At 39.3% G+C, this 11,687-nt stretch overlaps 1 protein-coding gene across 9 annotated transcripts in view; it reads right to left on the bottom strand.

Annotated features, from left to right (window-relative positions):
• Positions 1-1,926: 1,926 nt before the first annotated feature.
• Positions 1,927-11,687, bottom strand: part of LOC118411236 (LHFPL tetraspan subfamily member 2a protein-like) — a 55,316-nt gene continuing 45,555 nt past the window's right edge. For 8 of the 9 annotated variants that reach the window (XM_035813374.1, XM_035813376.1, XM_035813373.1 and 5 more), the window contains 2 exons: positions 10,136-10,796; positions 4,254-4,510 (listed from right to left, as the gene is read on the bottom strand). In XM_035813374.1, the coding sequence (XP_035669267.1) occupies positions 4,254-4,510; positions 10,136-10,577 (699 nt within the window). In that variant the 5' untranslated portion in view covers positions 10,578-10,796. Of the gene's footprint in view, positions 4,511-10,135; positions 10,797-11,687 lie in introns of all 9 variants that reach the window. The other variant, XM_035813378.1, reaches the window with a different exon arrangement.

Below are 11,687 nucleotides of genomic sequence, written 5' to 3'. Positions count from 1 at the left end.
GGAAAGGCTTTGCTAAACCAAGCTGGGGTGTCCAATTTTCTGGACGTGGCTTCTAACAAGCTGCCAGCCAATCAGAGAATCGACTTTTCCTGAACAAAACTTTTAGTCGATGTTCCGATTGGTTGACAGCTGGATAGAGGCCACGCCCACTTTAATGGAAACCTCAGCCAGGTCTAGCAGAGCTTCAGCAAGAATAATTGTACAGGCCGCGTGAGAATTCTTCTCTGTGTAGGGGAATCTAACGAGCAAGATTTTTTGAGGACAAGAACCTATACCGGCGCAAAGCAAGCATGATTTGTTGCCCGCAAATTGAGAATTATCATGTCATAGATACCATATAGCAGCCCAATTAATCAAGAAAATACATGATGAGCTGTACAGGCTGCACCTTACAGGACTGTGAACGTCACTGGCACTGCGGTAGTCGATCGTTCTGTGATTAGGGCCATGCTGACGGATTGAATATGATGGCGACTGTTACAGACCTCATTTCACGGTCTTTCGGTTGAAACCGTGGGTGTACTGAATTGCGTCAAAGGTATGGCATTTAACTAGCGTGAGAATAGGTTTTATTGCCAAAATAAAAGCCGAGGGTTGTTCAATGTCACAATGAATAAAAGGTAGTTTTTTTTAGGCCTTAGATGCAATGGGTTGTTGTTAACGGTGTCTAGGGCGCGGCATAGCCATTGGAAGGTGGAGCCCATCCCTCTCCTTCCACCACCTTTTACCTTTCCAACCGAAGTCAGGTACATTTCTACGTCTGGGTGGAGCGAGGAAAGTCTTGTGAAGTGCCTTACCCAAGGACATAGTGTCTAGCCAGAAGTGCTAGGAATCGAACACGTGACCCCTCGATCACGGGTTCTCTAGCTAGCTTTATCACTCGGACATTCGAAATATTCTACGGCATAGAAGTTCAATAATTAGGCGGACTTTTTTTAATTTACAAAACATTGGCCCACATTTCAAAGGTCATTCTTGGCATAGAAAACGTTGTATCCCCTTTTGGAACTGAAATATAGTTCCGTTAAAGAAATCGCAATTTGTTGATATAACACTTGGAAACAAGGCAGAACTTGTGAGATCATCCCTTGTAATATTAATTGCGTATGTTGCGACCGTCTTCACAGCGGGGCATAAAATGCACAGTTGGGCCGAGTAACTCAAGATAAAACAGTCGACCGTCATTCTGCTAGTGGATTGACCTTAGGCCATTGCTACGGATGTATGTGTCATTGTCCTCTGAAGACAATAACTTAAATTTCATACATTTCCCGTCATATGCTTCCAGAACAATATCTCAAACGAAATAGATTTTACCTGTATAATTGCGATATAAATCAAATGAACGAGCAACCTATGATGGCCGTGTCAACGTAAGAAGTCAGTTCAGCACCAAGGACAGACATGGATTACGTCATCTTCGGGTGACTTCTCGTTTTACGTCATATTCGGGTCACTTCGTGCTTTACATCAACTTCGGGTGACTTCTAGCCTGTGTTTACACAAGCTCTCGCCGGCTGGGCTTAATGACCCCCTCCCCCCTACGGGTGGCGGCAATTGTAGGGCCGGCCGCTAGGGGCTTGATTTTAGTCAGGCTAGGGTGACTTCGTGGTGTAATGTCCTCATTTTTGGTCCACAATTCAATTATGGTTACCTTCAACGGACTGTTTTTTCTCTGGTTCTTTCTCTTCTTATCCAAACAAATAAGGTCAAAGACCTGGCCTCATGGTTTCTGATGAAGTAGCCAACACCTGTGGTGTTCGATTTCAGTATGTAGCAAGTGGCAGGACATAGCTGGAGGGGCTGGTCAAAATTTTTATGAATGAAAGTAACAATAAACAGAGCAGTAGTTTCTTTGACTAGACCTTTTGCTTGCAAATATTACCTTTCTACTTATGTTTCTGACATCCAATAAAAACACACACATTGAAATTAAAGCTGTTTTTCTTTAATATGCAAGAACAGAAACAACAATAAAACAAAATTTCAGCACTTGGGTACAATGATATTCACCCTATTCACATTAAGGGGCTTCCTTAAAAATCACTCAAATACTTGAAACAATATCAATAATTGCAATAAAATCACTTGCACATAAATATATCCAAAATTTCTTAAAATTGGTGCACAGGACTTACATTTACTATCAGCAAGATTAAGACTTGATTTTCGACATACATAAATATGAATTACTGGAGGCACATGACAGAAAAAAGGTGACAATATGTAGATATGTACAAACACGTATATACAACTTTCTTTAGTTTTATCAACAAGACACAGATACTTAAAAACACAATATACAAGTTACCACATCAGGTACTAATGTTACTAAAGTCTTGTTGAATGGAGCATCTCTACTTTGCGGAACAATCATGTTATGTTGACTTCTCAAAAACCTTTGGAACTATTAAACAATGTATTGATCATCAATAATATATTGGTCAATCTACTTAGAAAAAACTTAAGTTTCCCAGCTTTAAACTGTTGTTCCAGATTGATAGTGTTACCTGTTACACACCATTCTTCCTTAGTTAAAAGCCTTTGACCAAGAATATGGCACAATTGCAATCAGATTTTTTGTTGTTCTCTTTCAATTTCTTGTTATGGCAAGGAGGTAAAATGAGCATAAAACTGCTCACTGGAATACCAAAAAAAAACTTGATTGTTCCGACTTAGATGCACTGTACAGTACACTTACAGAAAAAATACAGAAAAAATATCCTTCTGGAATAACTAGAGGCATTCAACTTGCCTGATGTTTCAGTAACAACCTGTTTAATGTACTCACGGAATGACAAAGTATATCTAAGAAAATATTTCAGGATTCATATATGTCAAACTATATGTTGCTGTGGATGGCACTGAAAAAAGAGTTTCTAGTTTCCACAGACATAAAGGGAATGTTCACAAATCTACAAGTTTCACAAACGTCATCTGTACTTCTGCACTTATCTCTACTTCCCTTGTCATGTTCATGCTCTTGAATCTACAACTGTTCACTACACAGAAAGGAAAGGTGCACATAATGTACTTAGAGTACTTGTTGAGAAACTGAAGTAATCAAATATTGTTAATACATGTTTTGGCACTGTGCACATGTTTATGCTTACCATCACAATATGAAAACATATTGTTATTGCTCTGTTTCTTCCTTCCTCTCTTGTGGTGTTTGATCACATCATGTGGCAAGTGGTAGGACAGAGCTGGAGGGGCTGGTCACATTATATGGATGTGTTTACATAAGAATAAACAGCAGTAGTTTGTTTGGCTTAGAACATGTAAAAGTTAACATTATGTATTTACCAGAAAATGTTGCCATTCTTGTATAAAACACTCTTTACAATTTCTATATTTCTTTTTGGCACTGTTTTGTCTTCAACATATATCTACCATGTAGTAATGCAAGGAGTGCTTTCACTGATATTTTTCTTATTTTCTTTAGTTGCTTTTCATAAGATAAAAAATTCACCTTGGATACAGAATGCTAAAATGCACATTGTTGTTCACTATGTTGTTCACTACAGCACTCCTATACACATCTGTAGTATTACAATGTATATTGTTGAAAAATCAATATGCACTACAAAGAAACATAAATGAAACAAGCAGTTAAAACATTACAAGGCATTCATGACAATTGCATTGCTCCCTTAATAACAGTAGCTTTGGACAGGTAAAAAAGTGAACACTTCACCATTTATGCATATAATATACAAGACATTGAAAGGTATTTACAAAATTATAATCACAATTCCATACCTACATGTACCACACCATACTAACACTGGCACACAAAACATATACATCTGCTCTTAGCTTACACACTTTGACTGAATAACATTGAAATAGTTTTTTGTTCTTTTAACTTGAGTATAACTGCATGCTTTTCTTACAAAACAATTCCTTTTTTGTTACATGTGGCTAAATTTTTCATACCTTGATCGCTTACAGTTATGCATTATGGCACTCTTTTCAAAGTCAGGTTTCTATAACTGTTCTTTTCCTGGTTGTTGAGATTTCAAATCATTTCACAACTGTAGTCTTTCTTGACCCAGGCTATGCAAATTTGATTATTTGGCTATCTTTCCTGGATTAATTTGCATATCTTTCTTCCATTCATCTGCATAAAATCCATTTTATGGAGGAGTTTGAATCTGATTTATCAACTAAATGACACACCAACCAAATAACCAACTAACAGCCAACCAACCAAATTTGCATGACTTGGGTTGCTCCCTCTCTACTACTTTCTACAATAGGCAGATGAGATTTTTCCCCTCTAGGATCTCGTCCTCTACTTTATCGCTGGATGTCGCGATGTCCGCCTGGACCGAGAGAATGGCGCACACGAACGAGAGAAGGGTTCCGCCCACGGCGCAGTAGAAGGCCCAGCCCAGTGTGCACTCGTTGATGTAGTACGGGCTGGCGCGGTAGCCGCAGAGGTCTTGTACGCGGTCCGTGCCCCAGCCAGCCGGGTACAGCACTAGTGCGATGATCAGGAACAGGCCTGTAGAATGTAGACCAAAACTGAACATCACAAACTGGGTTTTCAAAATTAGTCAGTGATTTTTCCAGTCACTGTCTTGCAAAACATACTAAATATCATTGTAATATATCCAGAGGTTCTAGGGTTATACTGGCCACAAATATCCAGAAACACAAACAGACAGACACAGACACAGACAGAAGCACCAAAAACTATACCTCCATTTTTCATGGAGGCAAAAATCAGGTTTGGTAGGAAGGGATTTTCTTTCATGTTTTTTTTTCAGATCTCAGCTTCTGTGATCCAGTACAGTTCAACAAAACATTTTTTCCTAGGCCTTAACAGAAAATTGCTTTTTTTTCCTGTGAGATAATCACAGATTTGAACACTACAGGGCAACAGTTTTATGTTCCACTGACAGAAACATTTCCTGAAAATGACTAATATGCCTTTTTACACCAGCTTTCCACCAGCCACCAGCGCATCAGTGAGATATGCTGTCCACATTTCACACTGAAATGACCAACTTTGTTTCCTCCATTATTCACATGGATAAGGTCTTTAAAGGCGACTACTTCTCACCTATTCCATCATAGGTTCCTACAGGTGGTATGTGAGCATATTACCAACCTAGGACTTTGACATGTCTGCCTATGATATATTTTTTTCTCTATGGCATTGCAAATAAAGCTGCATAGTGTAATGGGTAAAATGTTTGGATTGAAGTGCAGAGTTTCTGGGTTTGGGTTTCCTGATGTTCTAACGTTGTGACCTTGGGAAAGGTTCTTTACCGAAAGTTCCTCACTTCACCATTGAAAATGAGTGCCTAACTTTGATGGATAGTACATAGAAAAATATGGATGTGCCATGTTTGAGGAGAGCCACATCTTGGCCAAGTGGTTCTTATGTAGAGGTAGTAACCTGACTGTATTTTACATTCCAGGTAGCTCACACCCATTCCATACTTAATTATCCATCTACCATTTTTCAAGTTTATTATTGTCAAAGTTAAATGCAGAGGTGCAGAGTGTCACCTACATAATGACACTAGACTTGCTGAAACGAATTATGCACACAAAACACCCACCTGCAACCTACAATTTACAGGCATTTAGCTTAAAAGTACCTTATTAGAAGTGAATCCAAAGTATAATTTGCACCTATTTGTGTACATCACTGTCCAAGTTACTTCTATATTTCTACCGTCCATTTTATCCTAGAAGCATAAATACTGGTGCACTGGAATATACAATAGGCACGAACAAATAACACAGGGACTACAAAACTTTCTACTACAATCAAACAGCTGATACAACCCGCCCGGCATCTCTTTGAAGTAAGCTAGCTCCTTCCCTAGCTTAAGTTCTCAAGGATGGCAAAACCCTCCACAAACACAGACGTTAACAATACAAATATACAGATAAGATAATGTACAAGACTCTCCAACCATGTAAAAGCCATCTTTTTGCTGCTTGAAGTGTTTAAAGCCTTTCCCACAATACCGGTAGTTCACAAGACTGATAAACCTACAATAATCTGTCGGCAAATACAATTGGAGCACCTTGTTAAAGAATTATGTGACTATGAGGCTAGTGACTTTACTACATGTAATAAAAGGTTTCGATGTACATGATTGTATATTATATGGATGACATCAGGATCAAATAATGTTTTGTCCATTTTCAAAGAAAAATATAAGTTATTTATCGCAAAAAAACTGCTGCAAAATTAGCAAATGTATTTAGTGAATTACAAAAAAAGAAATATCAGAAAATGAATACTAGTGTCGAAGAATACCAAACCAAAAGAAAGGGAAGAGCAAAAATTAAGAATCTATTGTTTGGTATACCATATTCTGTGTTGTCAGTCATTTGTTCAACCACAAATTATTATTTCTTTGCACCATTGTATCAGTTTTGGGGTTCCTAGAGGATGTCATCCATATAATGGAATCAACATGGCCTAACATCACATTGTAGCTAGCATATTCCAATGGTTCAAAGCTTCTGAAAAGGGACATTCAAAAGATTCCTACTTCCTGACTCTTTCCAGATCTCTTACAGTGATTGGTATTAATATTTCGTCTACTTCGTACTTAACTTCTTACTTAAATAAACTTATATGCAATTGAAAGGATGTCATGTACGCAACAAGATTGTACAGCAAATTTGGTTCGACAGCTATCTAAGTGGAACTGCCTTGCTGGGTATGTAAGAAACATGGTAATCTAATCCACAACCCAAAGGTATACATTCAAGTGAAACACAAATGGATGCTCTGTCAGGGTTGATCAAGTTTTCCAGTAAAGCACAGAAGTGCGTCTCATGCAGAAATCACTCAAGTGTCAAAATGGTTTCCACAAAATCTAACGTTAATTACGATAAGATCTCTAGATAATAATTCATCAACAAGCTGCGCTACAACACGCCAGACTTGATTATATGTAATAGATGCGTCGTCTGTTTCCCACCTTCCCACAAAATCAATTATTACACAAATTTAAAAAGGAAACTTAGACAAATTTAAGGTTCATGCCAATGCCAGTACAATGTACTTCAAGATGTGACAAAAGATACATACAAGTTTTTTTGTTTTCATTACAACGTGATTGAATTCTGTACGCAACTTAAAAACACAGCGCACAGCAGTTTCCCCTTGTCGCAAAATGCAGTCCCCGCAAGTTTAGATGAATTTAAGGTACAGTTCAATCCAACTACCACCAGATGTGACAAATGAATATTTAGAAACATTAAAGTTTTCCATTTTCATGACAATGTGATTCTGTACCCAATTTAAAACACTGTACAACAGTTTCCCCCTTGGCGAAATGAAGTCCCGTCAAATCTAGAAGAATTTCAGGTACACGTCAACGCAACTACTGCAAGATGTGACAATAGATAGAAACAGACATGTGTAATCTTTCCCATCCCTTCTTGCCTATGAAAATGTCATGTAGAAGACTGATCTACTGATAAATCACGAGATCTCGTTTCAGATGTCTACATTACAGAGACAAGCTGTCTACTGGGAGACTCTCAAATCTATCTATAATTGCAAAGCCTGTTTTGTGACTTAATCATTGTATCGTCTCTCAGACAGTGTCTCTCTGGAAGTTTTGATTTGAATCTCTGTTATCCTACAGTAAACTTTAAAAATTTTGCTGTCAGAATTTTGCTGTCAAAATCATACCCTGGATATCAGAGTACAACTTAGCCGGCTAAGGGAGTTTACGCCTTCACTGCGTGAGGCGTATCTCCCCGGGCCGGCTAAAGTCGGTTTACGGGGCTATGTTGCTAGCGGCCCGGGAAAGAGCCGTAGCCGCGAGCGCTGTTCTCTGGATACCAGGCTATCAAAATCAAGAGTTTGCTGTATCTTTCGGTTCGTGGTTGACACGATTCTAGCAACTCAATGTTGGTGACTGTGACAAATATGCATTGAGAAGTCACGGTAAAATCTGTAAACTTAAAAATACATTTTATTTCAATATCTACAGTATTGTATGCCTACTACCATACATATCAAATGGCCATATGTAAATCATGTCCTCCTAAATAGATCTGAAGATATATTCCTGACTCTTGCCCCTGCTGGCAGCTTTTGTAAATGCGAGGGCAGACATTTTGGCTGGGATTCATCCCCAACGCACCATTGTAGGGTAATATATGTCCCTATCTCACGGTAATGTATATCCCAGCAGCCATCTTATTGTTAAACATATAGCAGAGGGTAATGGCAGGGCAGACTTAGCCATGATGTTAGTCACTGGGGAGCCTACAGGGGGATAAAACAAGCTGACACAATTGGGAGAGTGCAAACTTCTATTTCAAAGGAGTCTTAAACTCCAGAGGGGGTGTTTTTTTCTGAAAGACAAGTCTTAAAAGTAAGAAATTCATGCTACTTCACAGGACCTCTATCTTAATGGCCTATCTTAGGGATGTCTCTAACAGCCGTTAGGTACTCATTTTCACCCGAGTGAAGGGAGAAAATTGAAGTAAGGAAAGTGCCTTTCCTGAGGGCACAACGTCAGAGCATATCAGGGGACTCTAGCACAGAACCTTTGAGCCCAACACACTACCATTACATTATGCAATGTCACAATATCCTGTCAAAATTAACTATTTTTTTTCTCATGAAAACTCCCAGATTTCTGACCTAGAACAGTCACTGCGAATTCTGAGCTATAAATTTGGACATGAAAAAAATTACGATTAATGTCTGGGTCGGAACAGAGAGGCCATGCTGGAATTTCATATTTAGTGTAATATAACAAATAGGAGCATTTGGCTGATAACCTTAACTTTCTGTATGTAGGATCATATTAATTTCTTCCAACATATCACTGGCACTAAGAATCATGAGCATTATCAATCTGGATACTCTTGTTATTGTGTTTTGCAACATTTAATGACAGTTTGAAAACAAGTCAGCCTGATTGAGACATATGGGAGCAATAAAAATAATTAGGTCTTTAGTACTTTACGATCCAGTTAATCCTCTCCCAATTATCTGTCATCACAAGCCAGGATGGATACAGAACTGAACTAGGCACTGGGGTGCTTTCTCCAGCCCTAGATTTTTGTTCGTCCTCTCAGTCTGATGGAGAAAAACTTCCAGTAATCCAGGCTAGGGGCAATCCTTCACTGTAGAAGTCTGGACCTGTTAACCTTCTGAAATGCTATCTATTTACTCTCTCATCTAGACGCTCCAAAATATCCAATTTGTGTGGACTGGGGCAGTCTCCAGGACCCATTTCTCCGTCCCAGAACTGTAATTTGCTTGTTGGAATGGGCCAAAAATTTCAATCCATCACTACGGCATTAGTCATAAAAAATCTGAACTTCATGTATTTTTCCTTATTCTAAAATATCAGTTTTAACAAAAATCAACGACATGGACTCCCAAACAATGAGAAAGATGGGATTGGAAAAAGTGTGAATCTGCAGACAGCCCATGAGTAGACTAGCTCTAAGTTGTGACTCCAACACGTTCCCGTCCATCATTATAACCTGTCGGACCTAATCACAGCTGGACATGTACCATCCCCTACTGATTAATGCAATGGGTCTCGGGGGAAATCTCTTCTTTCTGCAGAAACCTGCGTTCTCCCGACTCCGTCTACTTATTGATTTCTACTCTCGGGTCTCATGTTGGGGTTCATATGTAATGGCACAAGTCAAGACTAACTTTTTTCCTTCGCCAAGTGACTTACTTTTTACCTTCGCCAAGATGGTTTGCTGTAAATGCCTTTAAGCTGAGATTCAATTTTGCAGTAGGCAAAAAATCAAATGTTTGGGTTTGTTTTAAGGTTTGGAGTTTTAAGTTTGGCAATGAAATAAAATGGTAGGCAGGCAGCATACAGAACAAGCATTTTGCAATGTTTTTTTTTTTGTAGACCATTGGGACTAGTGAGACATTGAGACAAGCACGATAGGGGGGCAGAAAATTGGACCCTATGGAATGGAATTACCAGCATGTTTGCAGTGATTTCAAAGTAAGAAACAGATACTGTCTAAAATTGTTCTGTCAAGAGAGGATTTGCATTGCATCAATCATTATTTGCGGTACCTCTTAGTGCTATGTGGCTTTTTTCCAACCATCTACCCCCCTCCCCACCTGTCATACGAGAATGGAAGCCCAAGTACGTACCTGCGATAGCCTGTAGAAGTCCAGAGATGTTGAATATGCTCTTCTTCCCGATGGCGTGTACGCAGAACCCCAGTAGCGACGTGAACACCACGATAACCAATAATAGAATTCCCATGCCCATAAACACCAGCGTCGCTTTCCAGAAATTGCTGGGGAGCTCGCTGAAACTGGTAATGTACGGTCCGCAGGAGTCGTGGAAAATCTCGCCGAAGTAGTGAAGCGACGTACACCTATTGTAGATGCCTATCGTGGGGCGGTAGTACTCTTCTGGGGAAGTCTGTCTCGAGGAATTGATGTTGTTCCCGCCGGGGACTCCCGTTTTTCTCGGCTGTCCCACCAACCACTGCGCCGTCATGAGAGCCGCTAGGTTTGCGAGTGCCGCGGCAATACTCAGCAGTGTCCACAGGAGAGAACGGCAGGTTACGATCACGTAGCACGACATCGTGGCGCCCGAAACACTGTACTGTCACCGATACAACGTACCTCTTCTCAAACAGTGCGGCCTTCTACCGACCGTTATACCACCAGAAAACAGACCACACAAACAATGGCCTACTCTGTTTTTTATCCACCCTCTTGTATCAGAGCTTCTCTACTGTCCCCATTGATACAGAAGATACGAAGCGGCTTGTTGTTGGCTTTATCTGAAGATAGCGTCCATCTGTGCAGGAAGATAAAGGGAAGAGGATCCAACATCAATGGAGAACAATTTTTAGCTACAGACCATAGATACTACACATGGTGCGGAACTGGCCAATAGCATGTCTCGAAGACTAATCCATTTAGTGAATGGACAAGTAAATTTGGCACACATGGAACTAGGCCAAATTTCACATCTGTATTGTCTTTCCACACAATAAATACCCACTGAAAACATGTGAATAATACAAGAAATATAACGCTAGTTCACCTTTATCCGCAGGGTAACCTATATTCGTTGTGTTTACCAACACGATATTAAGGGATATCCACTGGACGGACAGTGGTTTTCAGGTTGTACTATGTTCAAAATATTGTAGTTTGAAACTACCGTCCGTCGACTTCATATCCCTGAATACCCATTTCTGAAAGCAACAGATACTGGTTACCCCACGGATAAAGGTGAACTAGCGTTACAACAAATGAAGAAAGTATGAAATGTATTTTTGATCACCTATGTGACATGATCCCTAACCCACAATCACATTAGCATTTTTATGACTTAGTGCTTACACAATGCTAAATTGGATATCCGTCACTACTGGCAATCCTGAAATTGAAAAATTCAGGGGGAACATTAACATTTATATCATATAAAAGTTGAAATCAATTTATATCATATTACTGAAATGAAGGCAGAATTTGGCTGATTGCCTTGCCCTCAAAAGTGGAAAGTTAACATTCTAATACTAATAGATAGGAACCATTTATCATAAAATTTCATTTACATAGGGTAAAAATTGGAAATTATACATGGGTAATGGTAAATATGATGCGAAATTTTAGAGAGGTTATGAATATATCCTACCTCTATTTCATTTTGGACAATTTTGGTTTGATTGGTATTTTTCAG

Source organism: Branchiostoma floridae, chromosome 3, assembly GCF_000003815.2.
Source record: "Branchiostoma floridae strain S238N-H82 chromosome 3, Bfl_VNyyK, whole genome shotgun sequence".
Classification (NCBI taxonomy): domain Eukaryota; kingdom Metazoa; phylum Chordata; class Leptocardii; order Amphioxiformes; family Branchiostomatidae; genus Branchiostoma; species Branchiostoma floridae.
The sequence above is the reverse complement of the archived record's forward strand: the minus strand, read 5'-3'. Positions and strand labels throughout refer to the sequence as shown.